General features: G+C 39.4%; 2 protein-coding genes across 4 annotated transcripts in view; one reads left to right on the top strand and one right to left on the bottom strand.

The window, feature by feature from the left end:
• The window catches only part of shdb (Src homology 2 domain containing transforming protein D, b), a 36,018-nt gene extending 28,235 nt beyond the window's left edge, over window positions 1–7,783 (top strand). The window contains exons 5-8 of one of the 3 annotated variants that reach the window (XM_016471762.1): window positions 292–369; window positions 2,514–2,679; window positions 3,484–3,603; window positions 6,867–7,783. In XM_016471762.1, coding sequence (XP_016327248.1) covers window positions 292–369; window positions 2,514–2,679; window positions 3,484–3,603; window positions 6,867–7,053 — 551 coding nt within the window. In that variant the 3' untranslated portion in view covers window positions 7,054–7,783. The remainder of the gene's footprint in view (window positions 1–291; window positions 370–2,513; window positions 2,680–3,483; window positions 3,604–6,866) is intronic. The other 2 variants (XM_016471761.1, XM_016471764.1) reach the window with 2 other exon arrangements.
• A 7,727-nt stretch (window positions 7,784–15,510) lies between these two features.
• Window positions 15,511–18,550, bottom strand: LOC107676952 (sphingosine 1-phosphate receptor 3-like). The gene is made up of 2 exons (XM_016471697.1): window positions 18,245–18,550; window positions 15,511–17,247 (listed from the first exon to the last, which is right to left on the bottom strand). Exon 2 carries the CDS (start codon window positions 17,138–17,140, stop codon window positions 15,941–15,943), a length of 1,200 nt encoding a protein of 399 aa, XP_016327183.1. The 5' UTR covers window positions 17,141–17,247; window positions 18,245–18,550; the 3' UTR covers window positions 15,511–15,940.
• Between the last annotated feature and the right edge of the window lie 379 nt (window positions 18,551–18,929).

The raw sequence follows: 18,929 nt of genomic DNA, 5'->3' as shown, positions 1-18,929 counted from the left end.
CATATTCTGAAAGTATTGGAATTCAAAAGCAGAAAACTGTGCATCTCTAGCTTGAATACATCGCAGTGGCTCCTGTTTGAGTGTGTATATAGGTGTTGGTAATGAGATTTATGGGATTGAGATGGTAATTAGATGTTGAGTCAGCTCTCACATTGCATTTCCTGCCTGATAAGCAATGCGTGAAGACTGACATCGGTGGATTGTCTCTCTTTTCTCAGTTATCTCTGTTTCTCACCATTCTCTCTCTGTCTTTCACTCTCTGCATCACACGCTCGCTCTTCGCCGACATAGATATGAAAGATCTGACCGAGCTGCCGTGGCCTCCTCCGGTCGGACAGCTGGAGGAGGAGCCCATCTTTGGCGAGCAAGGTGAACTTTGACCCCTCCTCCCCACTGCTGCCCCTCCAGTGTCCTGTATCTGTCGAGCTCGCTGAGTCACTGTTTTGCTGGAAACCTCCCGTTTGCTTCCCATTTGATTTAAATCGCTCCCACTCATGCTGCTCTCATCACAGTAGCATGTGATGACAGCATGGGGTCAGTTCTGTCTTCCAGTTATGTTTTCACTTGGGATGACACCATATTACAATTCTAGCCAATATCAGTGTTGTTATCGTTAGCTAAAACTATTCAAAATCATTTTCGTTAATTGACATAAAGCTGAAGTAAACTGATATAAACGTTATTTGATGAAAGATGAAAGATGAAAATTTTAAACCTAAACAAAAATTAGAACAAGTTGATTTAAAGTTGTAACAATATTACTTAAAATAAAATAAAGCAAAATGTCAATATTTTAAAAATACAAAAGCTAATAAAAATGACAAAAGCAATAAAAATTACTTAAACTTATGCTAAAATTGAAATAAAAACTGAAAATATAAAAATAAAAGCTAATTCCAGATAAGGTGATAATTATTTCCATTTTGTGTCCATTCCATTTTCCATTTCGATCATCAATAAATGGCGGATATTGTCATTCTAAAAGACTAAAAACTAAAATAAATAAATAAATAAAAGGCCTTAACTAATGGGCATTAGGACCCAGGGGAGGCTGTTTCTGCTGCTGTACGCACTATTGACTGTTGACACAATCGTACTACGGACATGTCATTTTGTACTTGCATTCAACGATCCAAAACAGAGAATCTAATCACCATTCAGGCAAAAGTTTGCTTCAAGAATGACCACACTGCTGATGTGATCTAATCGCGTGATAATATCGTGCATCCCTACTAAATGTAAAAACAAGTGAGCATGCAAAATTAAATATCCATCCTAACGATAAATTTACTGATAAATTAAAAAATATTGGCAGATTTAAACGGCAAGACTTGAATTTGGGGTGGCAATGATAATCTAAATGTTACAATGTGAGAAAGGAGCATGTAGAATTAAATGCCTATCTACCGATAAATGTAAAAATATTGGTCAATAACCGATAAGGTGCCGAAAACTTGTGCATCCCTGCTTGATTGATACTTGAGTTTGATTCCACCCCGCCTCTGGATCCACAGGTCTCTTTTCACATTGTTTTTTTGGTTCTGAAACCTGGTATGTTTGCGTTATAAATGTGCCACCTTAATTTCCTACAACCCTCTATTGTTACTCCTTGCTGTTTTGGTTTGGACTCCTCCTGTTCTGCAATACAAGTATTGTTAACTGTCCTAACCAGGCATGATGTGACTCATATACACCATTTTCAATTTTGTTATGTTGCAGCCTGATATTACAATTGTTTAAATTCATATTTTTCTTATTAATCTACACTCCGTACCTCATAATGACAAAGTGAAAACAGAATTTTAGAAATGTCTGTAAATGTATTAAAAAGAAAAAACTGAAATATCACATTTACACAAGTATTCGGACCCTTTGCAACAAAACTTGAAATTTTGCTCAGGTGCCTCCCATTTCTCTTTATCATTGCTGAGATGTTTCTACACCTTGATTGGAGTCCACCTACCCCCAATCCAGGTGTGCAAAGCTTGTTGCGTCATACCCAAAAAGACTCGAGGCTGTAAATGCTGCCAAAAGTGCTTTAACTAAGTACTGAGTACTTATGTAAATGTGATATTTCAGTTTTTTCTTTTTAATAAATTTACAGACATTTCTAAAATTCTGTTTTCACTTTGTAATTATGAGGTACGGAGTGTAGCTTAATGAGAAAAATGTAACAAAATTGATAAAAGTGAAGGTGGTCTGAATACTTCCTGAATGCACTGTATCTGATGTTATCGGATGTATGAAACAGGCTTTTCGACCAGTGACATTTCACGATAGGTGGTTCAACTCAGTGCAACAAGACAGAAACCACTTTGTCAACTGCATTCACATTTTGCCACATAACCATCATGGGAACTCTAAATCTGTGATAATCATGAACGAGTTTTATTGTTTTGTCATGTCATTCCTGGTTACTATGCAATGTTATAAAACTGACAAACTTTTTCAATCACTTTTCTACTGCTCTTTGACATTGAATTAAGTCATTTTCTCTCACTGTGCCCATGCAGTGCAGTTTGAGGGTGCTGAGTGGGACCATTCCTGTTCTCCTACAGAGCGCCTGAGGTGTCCCAGGCCTCCACCAACCACAGGCAGCATGAAGCTACGCAAGCCCAGCGATCCTCATTCAATGATCGGCGAGAGAGTGGATCCCACCCTGCCCCTGGAGAAACAAGTGTACGTCCAACACGCACCACAAACCATTAGAGGTTTGAAGAAAAAATTAAGAGAGGAACAGAGACAGCTAAGCTAAAAATGCCACAATTAGAATGCTATCCCATAATGCATCTTGTGGCCGCTACATTGAAATTCTGTCATCGGTTACTCACCCTCATGTCGTTCCAAACCTGAATGTACGTATTTTCCTCTGTGGAAGATATTTCGAAGAATGCCGCAATGGTACAATGAAAGTCAATGGGGTCCAAAACATCAAGACATTTTTTTCTTTTGGTTTCCACAGAGAAAATAAAAAGTCATACAGGTTTGGAACGACATGAGGGTGAGTAACTGGTGACAGAATTAGCATTTTTGACATTTTCAAGGCACTTGATGGTCTCAGTGTGACGTCTCGCGCCTGTGGGAACATCAACCTAGTGTGTTATTGTTTTATGGCTATGAGAATATGATTAATGTGGGCGGTGTGCAGACTTGGGCCATTAGAAAGTGCAGTCAAGTGCATCCAAAATATTGCTGCAAATTAGTCAGCTGTTCAGGATACAGAATTCCCCAGACATATCAGATGGCAGCTGGGGTCTCATAGGAAAACATGCCACAAACACACACGCTCATTTTACAGGTGTCATATTCAACACATTTGAAGTATGATTAAACAGTTGATTTAGTTTTCTAAGGAACATTTTCTATCCTCTTTGACCCTTAGAATTAAATGAGCTGTTTTTGTTACTGTACCTTTAAGACTTCTATATGTTAATGACTTATCTTATGATTTGCTGACCTCTTTGTGTGCATGCTGTCTTTCAGATGGTATCACGGCGCTCTCTCGCGCTCAGAGGCCGAGTCTCTGCTGACCCTCTGTAAGGAGTGCAGTTATTTGGTACGAAACAGCGAGACCAGTCGCTTGGACTACTCTCTCTCTCTGAGGTACAGCGCTGCACCTCTTCCTCCATCAGCCACAGCAACATTTTATTTCTCCATTCCTTCCATTACCGTTAAATGAAGTGAGCAAATCTCATCCCCATTACCCCATTTCAGCTAATTGCCTTGTGTTTTGCTTCATTTGTGTCTAGTTGTCTGTATCTTAGTTGTTTTTGTTCTTCATTCTTACCTACAACAAGAATTGTTTAAAAAAAAGAAAATATTGCTAATATAATGTAATATAATGTTTTTAATTTTATTGTGCATTTCATATGTATATCTTACATTATTTCCTTAATTTTGTATAATAATATATTAATATTTTCAATATATTTTTACATTTGTTTACTTGTGTATATACCTTACATTTATTTCTTAAAATTATAAAATTATAAATATAATAATTATATTTTTCAATTGTGTATTTTATAAATATATGCTGTACATTTATATATAATATATAATGTGTTGTTATATTAAATGTAATTATATTTTGCATTATACATATCTGTATCTTACATTTATTTCTATTTCTATTTTATAATATATAATAAATATATACTTACATTTATTTCCTTCATTTTTATAATTTATTTTACCACACTTTTTATTGAAATAGGCACACCCAAGTCTCAAGATTGTGTTTTAAGCATTTTTAATTGTTTTAAACAATAGCTATGGTAATATAGTAAAAACATTACATTAACATTATAATGTTTTATGTGATATATTTAATATGTTGCTATTAATGGTTGATTTGCTATTAATAATTGCCTATTTTGGCCACCACAACAATGTGGAGACTTACCTGCTGTCATGTGACATTTTATAGTGCGTGTTGGACAGCATTACTTAAATTATCAATTTGATTTCACTGTTTGATCTCATATTTGCTCTTCTATTGTTTTACCGTGTTATCATACTGAACATTTTCTTCTAATTGTGTTTTTGATTGAATTTTCTCCCTTGCCTCTTTGGACAGAACGGCCCCGTCTCATTTGCACACTGATGTGCTTTCCGATAGGCTATCAGCTCGAGCGATAGTGCTTATCTGGTCAAATCTCGCAGCTCTAATTACCGCCTTGATCCAGAACCCCTGATCCCCCTCCTCTTTTATTCTCCCCGAGCTGTAATCAGGCAGGTGAACAGCTCTTCAGTTCACAAAGCTTTAATGAATATGAATGACCTGCTGAAAGGCTTTCGCACACCTGAACACACTCAGTAATCACACACACCTAGTATTGCGAGCACACTTCATAAGTCACAGGCAAAAACACTCCAGAACACGTTCAGCAACATGCTGAGACTTTGTTCACATGAATCAGATTTTTACAAGCTCGATTCAAAACGCATTCGTACGACAAAAGAATGAATGAACGGCGCTGTCTGATGAGATATCGTGGGCCATCTACAGCCTCAGAGGCCTGATCCAAATCAAAGTGACAGCGGCTCAACGTGGAGAGCTTTGAACGAGCCGCCATTGAGATTCACAGGCTTTATTTTGAGCCCAGATTTTTCTATAAGTGACTCTGTTCGTCACCTGGCAGATAATACCTTGTTAGAGACGACAAACACGTCAAGTCTCGAATTTGAACGCACTGCTTGATTTTGAAAGGGGCGAGAGAGATGTTCTCAGCCTCCATGGGTTTTCATTCACACTTATTAAGGTGAATGGTATATAGTACAGTATGACAGCTTCAAACTAACAAATGACTTCCTGTTTCTATACATAGAAATCCAGCCTTTTGGGCTGAGCCGTCTTAAAGGGGAGGTCGAAAATAATATTCACACCAAACTGTGCTGAAGTTATGATATTCTTTTACACCATCACTCAGATTGTCCTATTTATCGCCGGTAATCTTTTGTTCACCGCTGACCCAAATACCAGATTCACAACCCCACCTAGGGATCAGGTTATATTAAAGCTGTCGAGTCATGATAAAATGATCGGAATTTATCTGTGGTTAGTTTGCTGCCATCTCTATTGCAGATCTATATTTAAAAAAAAAGAAAAAAAGTACTATGATTCAAAGGCACTGTTTGATTACCATATTTATATACAATGGTCCTGTAAAGTACACTGTAAAAAATAAATCCGTAAAATAACAGGAAAAAGTTCTGGCAGCTCACGGACATTTCTGTTAACTCTAAAACACAATTCAATGAAGTGTGAAATTCAAAATACAACTGTAAAACATAATTCCTTCAAATTATACAGTATATTGTGCCCTATTTTTACAGATTTTTTTTAGTGTACATTTAAAAAAAAAAAACAATATTGGCATGGTATCAAAGTAGATCAGAGCAAAGTATTTTTATTGAATTTATTTGGGGGGAAATACTTTTTTCGGGTTTATTTATTTCATTGAACAAAGTATTTTTTAATTTTCATGTCATTATATTTTGTGGAAAGTATTTATTTGATTATCCAGGCTCATTGTTTTAGCATTTCATAGCACAGAGCAAAGTATTTTTATTATTATTATTATTATTATTAACTTTATTTTATTTTGGGTAAACATTTGTTTGATTTTCAGCCATATTTAATTTGTGCATTTTATAAAACAGGTTAAAGTATTTTTCGTTTCGTTTTGTGTTTTGTGCTTGTTTTTTGTGTTCCGTTTTTGTAAAATACTTTTTAAAATACCACAGTACTGGCATGGTATTGCAGCATTAAAAAAAAAATCCTTGTATTACCATGATTTATTTGGTAAGGTAATACCTTGGTTTTTTAAATAGAACAAATTATTTTTTATTTTATTGTGGGAAATAATTTTTCCAGGTTTATTATTTATTTCATAGAAAAGTTTTTTTTTTTTTGTCTTTTTTTTTTCAGGCTTACAGAGTACAGTTATGCTCACTATTAACTAGTTGCTTATTAGCATGCCTATTATTAACATATTGGCTGTTTATTAGTACTTATAAAACACATATTCTGCATGACAATATTCTACATCCCTAATCCTACCTAAACTTCACTAACTAATTAACTTAACTACCTTACTAACTATTAATAAGCAGTAAATTAGGAGTTTATTGAGGCAAAAATTCATAGTTAAGGTTTGTTAATGGTGAGAATTGGACCTTAAAATAAAGTGTGACCACAGTTTTTTTGGGGGAAAGCATTTATTTGGTTTTCAGGCATAATTAATTTGTGAGTTTTACAGAAGTGATTAAAATCTGTTTTGTTTTTTGGAAAGCATTTTCCAGCTTATGTTGTTGCCCAACATGCCTGAAGATTAATGGCAGTGTTGCATGTTCTTTTTCAGGAGCTGCCAGGGATTCATGCACATGAAGTTCAGCCAGTCCAAAGACGGCCGCTATATCCTGGGCCAGAACAGCCCTCCATTCGACACCATCCCTGAAGTGATCCACTATTACACCACACACAAACTCCCCATCAAAGGAGCCGAACACTTGTCCTTGCTCTTCCCTGTGCTGGTTCAGACTCTCTGATTGGTCAGAGCACTGCAGTCCTCAGTGCTATGGGTGGAAACGTTTTCAACTAAATCAGCAACAACTTACACAAACTTTTTGGTCCCTCGTGTTTTTAATTGTACAACAGCATCTGGACATGAACTTCTAGAATGGACATGTCAGATCAAATTACAGTTAGATCTGTTCACATGCTATTTCACGTTCTTGTTAATAACACATTTCCATCTCGCCAAATGACCCTCCTGTGAACCGTACCAGACTGGTGGCAGCGAGACCTGTTGCTCGTCTTCGGTCGGTGTTATTCTCCGCTGGGACGGTGGTTTAGCCACCGCTAATGTTTATTGATCGATTAGCAGCCTCTTAGGATGAGTGGACTGGCCTCTGTATTTTTATAGCTGCTGTAAAAGACACTTCAACACAGCTGTTTATGACTCTCTGCTCTTTAAAGTTTGTAAAGCCTTTTGGTTGTAGTAAAGGCCCTTGAGACCACACATAAATGTTTGGTCTACTCAAGACAGTAGTCCTCAGAAAGCACTTTGAATTCTTACATTGTCTTTGTTAGAGTTTGTCACTGTGGCTGGTCGTAGATCAGTGCATGTTGGCAACTTATGTTGAGGACAGTAGCTGATTCTAACTGATAAAAAAATCAATGATGTGATGTTTGAATCATGATCATTTGCAGAGATGTTCCTGTAATTGGTATATTAGGTCACCGATACAGAAAAATGCTGAAAATGTGTTTCTGTAGCTGCTGTTTTAACTGATTTACATGTGTTATATAATAAACTTTCTAAAGAGAGTGCTAGTTGTTAACAACTGTTGCTTCAAACTGCATTTCATGTCAGTTGCTGACAATTTGAGATATAAACTAAATTTTTATTTATTAATTTTTACGCTTTTCATCGAAAAACAATCTTGAGGTTAGGGTGTTCCAGATGGTTGCTAGTAGGTTCTGAGTGGATGATAGGATGTTCTAGGCAGTTGCTAAAGTGTTCTGCGTGGTTGGCTGGTTCCTAGGGAGTTATAGGTGATTGCTAGGGTGTTTTAGGTGGTTTCTAGGGGTGTTTTGGGTGGCCACTAGAGAGTTCTGTATGATTGGGTGGTTGCTAGGGAGTTATAAGTGATTTGTAGGTAGGGCTGCCCCCTAATAGTCAACTAGCCATTAGTCGATGAAAAGAGGCTTTGTTGATCAACATTTCATTAGTTGCCTAGTTGCATAAAAAAAGAAATCACAGAAAGTGGCGTAGTCCTTGACGGACAGATCATTAACAGCTGGTCTCTGTGGTAATTACAGTACATCAGTCAGGACATGTAAACGTTCATTTTTTTCATCGACCAAACGTGGCTTATCATCAAAAACATGTAAGTAGCAGCAACATTACATGGCCGCTCGCACTAACGTTAACCTAGAAAAATGTGCGCTATTGAAGTGTTCGTGCGGAATGTGGAAGCTGAACAGTAGCGCGCTCACTGCATGACAGTTAACTTGGAGGCACCGGTGCAATCATTTGCATTGAACTTAAAATACTCCATCATTTTTGCTCATACAGATAAGAGTAATACATCTTTCGAATCTGTGAAAGGTCTACTTTTATTTGTGTGCACTCAAAATAACAAGAAAACGTGCTTTCTGCCATCTAGGTCTGGAGCCGAAGAACCGAAACTCCATGTATAATTGCTTTAGACATGAAAAATATATCTATAGAAGATATCTACCTTTAAATTAACCAATTCAAATGGAAAACAAATATTTTCAGATTATGTTATCCATATGAAATGTGAACGTCCACTGTGGAGATGACAGTGTCGTCGACTTCATCACTGTAGCCCGAAATTCAGAAAACACTTACCAATGAATTATTATAATGTTAAGATAGTCTTCTTGCTGTTTTTTTTTTTTCCTGATGCATTCATAATCATTACTTCTGCCGGTGCACTGTGGCAGGCTTTATGCGAGAATGTTCTAGGTGGTTGTTAAGGTGTTCTCTGTGGCCACTTGGGAATTCTGGGTCGTTGGGCTGTTGCTAAGTTCTAAGTTATTGCTAGGATGTTCTTAGTGCCCACTAGAGTGTTCTAGGTAGTTGGGTGTTTGCTATGGGGTCCTAGGTGGTTCCTGCAATGTTCTGAATAGTTGTTAGTGTGTTCTAGGTGGATTTGAGGAAATTCTGGGTAGTTGGGTGCTTGTTAGGGAGTTCTAGGTGGATGCTAAGGTGTTTAGGGTGGTTGCTAGGTTGTTGCATAGTGGTCTAAGCCAAAAAAGAGCCTACCTCCTAGTCTCCATAATGTTTCTATCAGACAATCAAAAGTTTAATCACTTAAAGAGTAAGTTCACCCAAAAATGAACATTCTGTCATTAATTACACACCCACGTCATTCCAAACCTGTAAGACTTAGCTCATCTTCAGAACACAAATGAAGGTATTTTTGATCAAATCTGAGAGCTTTCTGGCCTTCCATAGACAGCAACGCAACTGACACGTTCAAGGCCCAGAATGGTAGTAAGGACATCTTTAAAATCATCCATGTGACATCAGTGGTTCAGCCGTAATTTTATGAAGCTACGAGAATACTTTTTGTGTGCAAAGAAAACAAAAATAACGACTTAATTCAACAATATCTTATCTTCCATGTCATGTTTGATGCACATTCACGACAACACCACGACGCATGTGTGTGCATTCGTCTGCTTGCAAACAAGCCGCAAAGCCTCTGGGTTCTGTCAGAACGCCGGCTCCTGCGTCAGCAGCACCAAATGCATGCGTGGTACTCTCGTGAACGTGCGTCGAAGACTGACATAATAGAGAAGAAATTGTTGAATAAAGTCATTATTTATTCAAAAAGGCATTATTATAATACAAAAAGTATTCTCGTAGCTTCATAACATTATGGTTGAACCACTGATGTCACATGGACTGTATTAACAATGTCCTTACTACCTTTCTGGGCCTTGAACGTGTCAGTTGCATTGCTGTCTATGCAGGGTCAGAAAGCTCTCGGATTTCATCAAAAATATCTTAATTGTTCTGAAGATGAACAAAGGTCTTGTTCATTTGGAATGACATCAGGGTGAGTAACCAATGACAGAAATTTCATTTTTGGGTGAACTAACCCTTTAAAGTAACCGACAGGTAGTAACCACAGATTATGCAAATACTTAAACCTTAGTGTATGAGCTACGACACTGATATTGTAGCAAGCACCAGTAGTCAATTTAATTGCTGTAGCTTGCCATGCATATTACTTTAATAGCTTCACATTGTTTATTATCAAGAGACAAAAAAGATGCTGTTGAGATTGACAGAAAGATGCGTTAATGGCCCTACACACGTTTTTTTTTTATCCTGGGAGCATGTGCCACGCACGAAAAGATTGCAAAGACTGATTGTTAAGCACGATTGTGAACTTTTTGCTTTTCCCATTGTGGCCCACCAAAGACCGTCTTCCTAAATCACGCAGTGATGTTTGTGTGTTCATGTGTGTGTGCTTCCTCATTATCTCTGTTCTGCCGAAGCGAAGCGTTCTGGGATTGCTTTCATTACACTGCCAAATGAAACGGCGGAGAATGATTACTGGTGTGACGGGCGGGGAAGGTGGTTCAGATCAGTCCTCGTCCCTCCATCTTCGGTACGGAAGATGGTGAGATAAAACGGGGGGAAATTAAGGGTTGTTTGCAAGCACATTTTTGGCACTTTTTTAATGCAATAACATTTTGGTGTGCTTCGAGATGTCTATCACAATTTAGGTTATGCCTCACTATTGTGCATGTGTGCATATTTGGCAGCACATAATAATCTATCAGATGCGCTCACTGAAAAAGACACCTGCGATCAGAGCAGAGCCAGGAATAATTTCACACTCAAACCACACCAATCTCAATCAAGCCCAAAAACGTATGATCCTAAAGCGGATGGCATCCAATGCTAGTGGCTTCTGTGTTGGCTACTTGTTCCGATTGTTCCCAGCTGCTCTGACACACATCCAGGCATGTCCACATGTGCGTCTCGAGCGCCTCGTATCACATTGTCCGAGACAGACACTCTGTCTCGCTCAGACATTCCACAAACAGGCGCACACTCAGTCTTGGAGGGAAAGCCGTTTCGACAGGTGTGTCTGCTAGACTGTAACCAGAGATCGGTCAAAATTTAAACAGCTGAAAGGAGGATCTCCTCTACTGTGTCAATACCTCAAAAGCCCTACGACGTCTTCCTCACAATGAGCGCCGCACTAATTCCTCTGGTAATTAGGCTCTTACTAGTCATGGAATAATTAGGCCTTACAAAGAGAGGCATTTCTTAGCCGCAAGCTCAGACAAAAGCCGAGCAGTGAAAAGGGGGCCCAGATGTGCACCGAAGGGTGGAAAAAATCAATGGCATTCGCAAAAGCTGCTGTCATTATTGTGTTACCGGCACTCGAGCGACGTGTCATCTGGATTTCATTACGGTGAGGACTGGCAACTTATACCATCTATTAATTTACTGACATCTGACCTTTGAACTCTCCTCCCACCCTTGTGGGCAGCTAGACTAGATAAAGACCTCATCCTGGAGAGCTTATCTCCTAAAGCCCAGTCAGATGCCGTTCGCATAAGGAGCAGCTGAAGGCTATTGTTATGGATTGAAAAAGACTGGGATCTGGGGGAGGATTGAATGTATCCTCAGCTCTACTTCAGAGGTTAAGGACAGATCATCCCCAGAATTCCAGGTCTCAGGATAGTAATTCAGGTGTTCGTGTGATGTGATTAAGCCAAGCAGGAATGTTCCTGGTTCAATATCCTTGGTCTTGAGACAAGATTCTTATCAAATAATTACAGGCCAAACCCTATGCCTAACCTAAACTTACACCTAAAATCAAAGGGGCAATGATTCTTGTGAACTCTAGACATTTAATCAGGTCATACAAGCTATACGCCTTAGGATCTCACTGTGGCAAATTACATTTACTTAACCCTGCAGCCCTCTACGAACACCTTGGCAATTGAATCGCCATTGGCTAGTACATTTTTTTGTTTACTCGCCAGACTGATAAATATATACATACACATATACATATATACACACATATACACACACACATACATACACACACACACATACATATACACATATATCTGAGCTAAACTTATACTTAGCCTCCAACTCACACACTGGCGAGTCAAATCTGAGAATTTATTAGCAATTGGCAAATATTAGACATAATTTAGTCGCCAGAGTGAAGATTTAGTCACATATGCGAGTGATTTACTCGCAATGTAGAGGGTTGTCCTGTCCACAAATTTGCAAGTACTGTGTCTTTAGCTCTAGGGCAGGGGTGGGCAAACTTGGCCCTTCCAAGTCACTTTCCTTCAGTGTTCAACGCATCACCGTTTCCGTTTAAAAAACGTTTTGCACCGTTTTTGTTGGGGCTGAACGCAGCCCAGGTATAGGTATTTAAAGAGAGAAGGCTGTTCTAAAGCTTAAACCAGGGGTGGGCAAACTTGGCCCTCCCAGGCCACTTTCCTTCAGAGTTTAGCTCCAACTCTAATCAAACACACCTGAACCAGCTAATCATTGTCTTCAAAACTACTAGAAAGCTACAGGCAGGTGAGTTTTATCAGGGTTGGATCAAATCTCTGCAGGAAAGTGGCCTGGAAGGGCCAAGTTTGCCCATCACTGCTCTAGGGTGTCCAACTTTGCTCCTGGAGGGACACCATCTTGTGAAATTTAGCTCCACCATACATGCCTGGGAGTTTCCAGCGATCCTGAAGTCCTTGATTAGCTTCAGGTGGTTTAATTAGGATTAGAGTAAGAAGATGCTTGAAGGTGGCCCTGTAGGAGCAGGAGTGGACACCCCTGCTTTAGCTTATAACACTGGAGGGCACATCTTTGGTTTACCTTCCTCTTAATGTACTAATATACACACTTTAAGGGTAAATAAGTTGCAAATGTGTACCTTTTTGGGTAGTGCCCAAAGGCAAGCTAAAAGTCCACTTTTTGCAGTATTTCTTACAGTGAAGAACCACCCTGTGTTTTAGTATTCCACAATTTTGTTGATTTCATTTTTTAAAAAGAACTATAACATAATTTGGGCACCCTTTCATTGGCACTCGCCATGTCAAATAAGACGACTGGGCTTGTGCCGGGCTACAGCTTGTCAAAGTCTGGCACTGAAGCATCTTATCCCTGCTTTTATATCCAGTTTGGATCAGTATTTGGTTTTGAGGCAAGGGTGCTGGATCCTGCCTCGCGCTAATAAGTGCTAGCAAATGGTACCAATAATTTTGGCCAACTCAATGACAATTTACACACCCTTGTGTTGTTTCAAACTTGTATGACTTTCTTTTGTGTAACGAGATATTTTGAGAAATGTGTTTGTCCATATAAAGAAAGATTGTTTTGGACCCCATTAACTTTCAGTGTATGGATCAAAACCATTCAAAATATCTCCTTTTGTGTTCTCCAGACGAAATCAAGCCATACAGGTTTGGAACAACATTAGAGTAAGTAAATGACACAATTTTACATTTTTGGGTTAACTTTCCCTTTGAACCCAATGCTCTAGCTAATGATAACTGTTCTACACCCAATCTCAGGTCTTGGGTTAGTAAGCCTGGTCTCTGACTAATGAGGAGGTCCAATACCAAACCTTGACCAGAAGTGCACCAAGGACATCATTATGGTTTCTAAATCTTGTTCCTGACACATTTCCCAGGCAACACACATTCACACAAACACATTCTACCTCAGTCAACCCTTGAAAGCTTGTTAAATGTGACCCCTGGTCCCCGAATGGGAGAAAATCAATTGAGTGCTCTCGTATTGGCACATCCCGAGTCGCTGGTCCAGATGGAGTCATTGTTCACACTGAGTGCTGGGCCAAGCAATGTGCCAGTCTGATGTATTCGGCCACAGAGACTCCCCTCAGCACTGACAAGCACACAGACAAATGAATATTCTCAATAGTGGCCATCCACAATAGCTCAGTGGTCTGCGCTTTGATCCATTGGAGCAAAGAGCCATTCATTACATGAGGTGTAGAGGCATATTGTGTGTGGCAAGTGTGTAACACCTCACTTTAAAGGATTAATGTCCTCTATGTGGCGTGCGCTTATTTCAAAGACTTTGTATAAAGCTTGTTGTCATTACGTTGTGGGTTGCTGTGTTTTTGCTCAAGGTTACACATTACACATCACGCTTTAGCCGTTTGTTGATGTTGATTCTTCATGGCACTTCAATCGTTTGGTGTGAAATGTCTTGACAAATGAATTCAGTGATACTGAGTGTCTTTGAATTCTTAGCTACGGGATGCCAGCAGAAATGATTTTACCTAGGGAAACCGCTTAGGCCTTGTTAATGAGTTTGATTTGTTTAACATTCTATTTATTTCCCTCAACCTGACTGCAAAGATCACTATGATGGGAGAGAGCGTCTACAGCTTAGGATGGTAAATTACTTGAAATGTCACGCTTGTCAAATGCTATAAAAACCATTCTTCAACAAAATGTCACTTGTTCTCGCAATGTTCTCAACGTGAACAAAAACTCATGTTGAGCCTCTTTTTTTTTGTTCAAACAATGCAAGCAGTATGAATAAGCAATTCCTGCCTTTTATCTAACTGATTCAAGTATGACTAACCAGTAACTTGTTGGTAGAAGTTGTAGAGCTCATTGAACAGCATTTGTGGCATAATGTTGATTACCAGGAAAAAAAATGTCCACACTCAAACTGATAACATACATTTTGTTTATGTCCTGTGGTTATACTATAATAATCCCTAGTTTTTTAATGTTTATGGATTAGCCCAATTCATTTTCCCATTTTAAATGCCTTATTGTAACCCAGATGTGCTCAAAATTATGTTGAAATTCATTCAACCAATGCTGTCAACTGAGCTTAATATCCGATAATACCTTTCTGATCTAAACTAGCACATGTATGCACAGCTCTGGTTAGTATTTACTGCAGTATGGCTCAAAGATTTGTGCCACTGATCATGATTTTTTTTACAGGCAAAACCATTTATTACGAGGCTGCTATGATGGATCTACCAAGTGACTAAATAATAGTGCTCGGATTGCATTCAGACAAAATGTGTGTGCGCTGCATTGCTTTCACTACTGCTCTGTGGTGCAGCCGATTTCCATGTGATGTCACAGCTCCCTCTAGTGGTTACATGCAAATAAAAGCACAGACAAGGCAACCTCAAAATAAGATACCTGGTTTTCTTCACACTAACATTATAGTCACACTTTCAATTTTATGGCAGTTTTATGTCAGTTAGTAAGTACTATTGAGAAGAACAATCAAAATTTCAACACATTCACAATGCAACAACCTCATCTTACATTCTGCCATGTAAACCGATCCACAGAATATTAACCATAAACATCCACAGTCTTTTTTAAAACACTCAACTTGTTAAAGTGAATTACAGCTATCTTGTGTAATAGGTAGCAAACTATTCAAAATGTTTTTTGTCTAGTAACAAACTGGGGGAAAATGTTAAAGGTCAGTCATACACACAGAGTGCTATAATAATGCGTATAATACTGTTAAGGTGTTTTCCTTCATGCAAATTGGATTATTTTGATAAAAAAAAGATTGCATACCTAAGCTTTTCGAGTGATTACATTCTGTAGTGGCTCTATGTTATGTGCTCACAGCACATGCTCAGTTTCATAAATATTAATACATGTAGAAGTAGATTCCGTTTGTGTATCCTTTGGTCAGCGTTTGTTCAATCTCACTTTGACTGAGTTTGTTGCTCTTTGAAATCTCATCGTCAATGGATGCCTTTGTATGAAAGCAAATCCATGTTTTGTAATCCTCAGAGAGCTGAAGAACAGACTATAATTGCAAGGAACCGTCGCCAAACATCTTGGGAAATAACAAAATCCTGCTCTTTTGTGCTGACTCCCCTAGTATCTTTTTCAAAACTTCCCCAAAGAAGGAAGTGCCCCAGCTTTAACCAGCACCGCAGACAGTAGGCCACCTGGCCCCGAGGGGTGCGTGACAGCCGGTGGCGACGTGTCCCCATGCTGATGGTGGGAGTTTGACGGGGTGGGATCTTTACCTCGCATCAGGGAGGACTTAGCTGCACCACTTGCCACCCCAGCCATGCTTGATTTGCTGTTCTCTGCTGTGGGAATGACGGTTCCCGGGAGTGCCGCCCCTGCCACTGTGGGTATAGAGTCCAGCTGCGTTGGACAGCAACAGCAGCATAACACGCGGAAGAAGGCGGCCCGCATCTCACGGCTGGAAAGCGTGTAGATGAGCGGGTTGAGGGCGGAGTTGAGCACGGCCAGAGCGATGAACCAGTCCACCTTATGGAGAACCGGGCAACGCTCTGGACTGCATCCCACATCCAGCAGCAATAGCAGAAAAAGGGGAGCCCAACAGGCCACAAAAACTCCCAGTACTATCACTACCGTGCGCAGAAGTGCGAGTGAGCGATCCGATGGCCGGGAACTCACTCTACGCCCGCTGGAAGTCACTAGCAGGTAGATGCGCACGTATAGCACCACGATTGCCGCTAGAAGGGCTGTGAAGACGCTGATGCAGAAGGCTATGTAGCTTTTGTCGTACAGTGGTAGGACAGTGGAGCAAGTGTGGACTCGGCCCAAACAGTTCCAGCCGAGGCTAGGCAAGGCGCTCAGCAGGACCGAAACAGCCCAGCATGCTCCCAGGAGAGCTAGCAACCTCCCTCTTCCTGCGGTCTCACACGGCCGTAGACGAACCATCGTCATGTGGCGCTCAATCCCAATAGCGAGCAAGCTGAAGGTCGAAGCACTAAGTGCCACAAACATGCTCCCCTCTCGCAGCAGCCACTGGCCAGGACTAAGGAAAAAAGTATTGCGGCCAGAGGTGAATATGTTAACCACGTATGCCACTCCAGCTAACAAGTCCGAAAGTGCCAGATTGCCGATGAGAAAGTACATGCGGCTGTGGAAACGCTTGTTGCGCCATAGTGCCAGTAGTACAGTGATGTTCTCCAACACGATCAGAGCACAGATGCAAATAAGGAAGGATGTCTTGTATGTACCGGTGCTTTTTGGCCTTCCCCACTTGCCCGAGTGGTTGTAATGGCTAACTATAATAACATTCATGCCAGGTTCAAGCTCGTCATCCATTTTCCACACAGTCTCCGCGACCACTTTTGAACAGCCAGATGGCGTCTATGAGCACCTTCCAGTGAGAAAGTTGGGAAAGGACTCCACCTCTTCACACATTATGATTCCTGATAACAAATAGAAACAAAAACAGACCAAAGAAAATATTATCTGACTTGACAGCAGTTAGTAAGAAGTGGAAATGTGGTTTAATATGCCTGCGCAAAATGTTTTTAAACCATTTAGGATAGTAAGATTTTGTTTTAGCTAGTTTAATCTTGTCTAAGGTAGTTTAAGATGGTCTAAGCATCATGAAACCTGCCAGCAGACCAGTTTGGGAGACTGCCAAGCTAGTTTTAGGCTAAGTTAAGATGTTTTTATAGCAAAGGTATGCTGGATTGTATCACACAAACAGTTTTGAATCTGAAGGAGACATGGATGTGGTTTTAGCTTGTGAAGGTGTAGAAATGTTCACTAATGTTTTTGTGCCAATACTGCAATGAATTAGGTCATATTTAAAAAAATATATATATACAAAATTATCTATATCTATCTATCTATATTATATTATCAGTGACTATTTTGCAATAGCCTAATGATCTGTGTTCTTATTTATTAGATTAACTTATTTAAACTTTACCACCACAGAAGTTAACATATGGCATGCAGACACAAGAAAAATCAGGCACAATACCATAAAGTGTTATGACTTCCACTTGAATTATAATGAGACTAGCTTTAGGCTATTGTATAACATTTGGTGTAATCGGGTGTTTTTTCTTTGAGGTTATCACAAGTAGGCTATATTAATCAACGGACTCTGACTGCAACGATATAGCCTGAATTAACGCAGACTACTTTACGAAAATACAAAAACATACATGCGAACAGTTATGCCATAGTTCTAAGTCGTTCGGTGACTTGGCATTGGTCCCTAATGTCGTATAAAAATGAAAGTAAATAAATAAAGGTTTTACAGTGACTTGTCGGAAAATTATTGCCATGGTAACATTTTGTACAGGTAACGAAATCAAAAATCAGTAAAGTTCTGTATGTGTGAATTAGAATTATAGCCTACTAAGACAGCTTTTCTTTATAAGATTATAGCTGATGAAACAGACTTACCAGTTATTTATCTCGAGAGATGCACCTACATCGTGGGTTACTGGTTAAGAAAACCTTTAAAAGTTTTAAGGAGATGAAAACCTTCCAACAGGCTACTCAACGACCAGACGTGTGGAATTGTTTATCCTTGAAGCACTTTTCCCAATTTGAAACGGTTTGCTTTTTAACTATATCCAAGTTTTTGGACTTGACTGTAAGTGCCGTCAGATTATTAATGAAAATAATTCATCTGCGAGTTCGTATCCTAAACTCCAAATTACGCTCCTTTCCTCAACTCGCATTCTGGGCGGGAATGTGTTTTTTTACAGGCAGCGAGTGAACGTTGCGTCGTCTGTGTTTCGATGGTTCTGAATTCGAGTTTGTTTGGAAAGGGCACGTGCTCGAGCATCCACTGATGTTTGTGTTATTCCTATGTCATTAGACTGGCATCCCACGTAACTGAGGGAAATTACTGGGTTAAGTCACGCAGAATGACCTAACCTCGTACAAGTCATCATAATGATGACCTCTGGCACTAGACTTAGTACAGAATTGTTTTACACTACATGTAAACACAAGAGGGTGAAAGAAAACATACCAAAAATACCATTTTTGGTTTGGCCATACATTGCCTATACATGCAGTAGACTGCATTTTGATGGTTTAGCCAGTGTGAATGAAGTTGATCTGGACAATATGAATTTCT

The sequence above is a fragment of the Sinocyclocheilus anshuiensis genome, unplaced genomic scaffold (assembly GCF_001515605.1).
Source record: "Sinocyclocheilus anshuiensis isolate Anshui unplaced genomic scaffold, SAMN03320099.WGS_v1.1 scaffold420, whole genome shotgun sequence".
Taxonomy (NCBI): Eukaryota; Metazoa; Chordata; class Actinopteri; order Cypriniformes; family Cyprinidae; genus Sinocyclocheilus; species Sinocyclocheilus anshuiensis.
Note: the sequence above shows the minus strand (reverse complement) of the source record. Positions and strands in the feature narration are given on the sequence as shown.

Coding starts and splice junctions, on each gene's coding strand:
- LOC107676952 (XM_016471697.1), bottom strand. CDS start 17,140: ATGGATGACGAGCTTGAACCTGGCATGAATGTTATTATAGTTAGCCAT.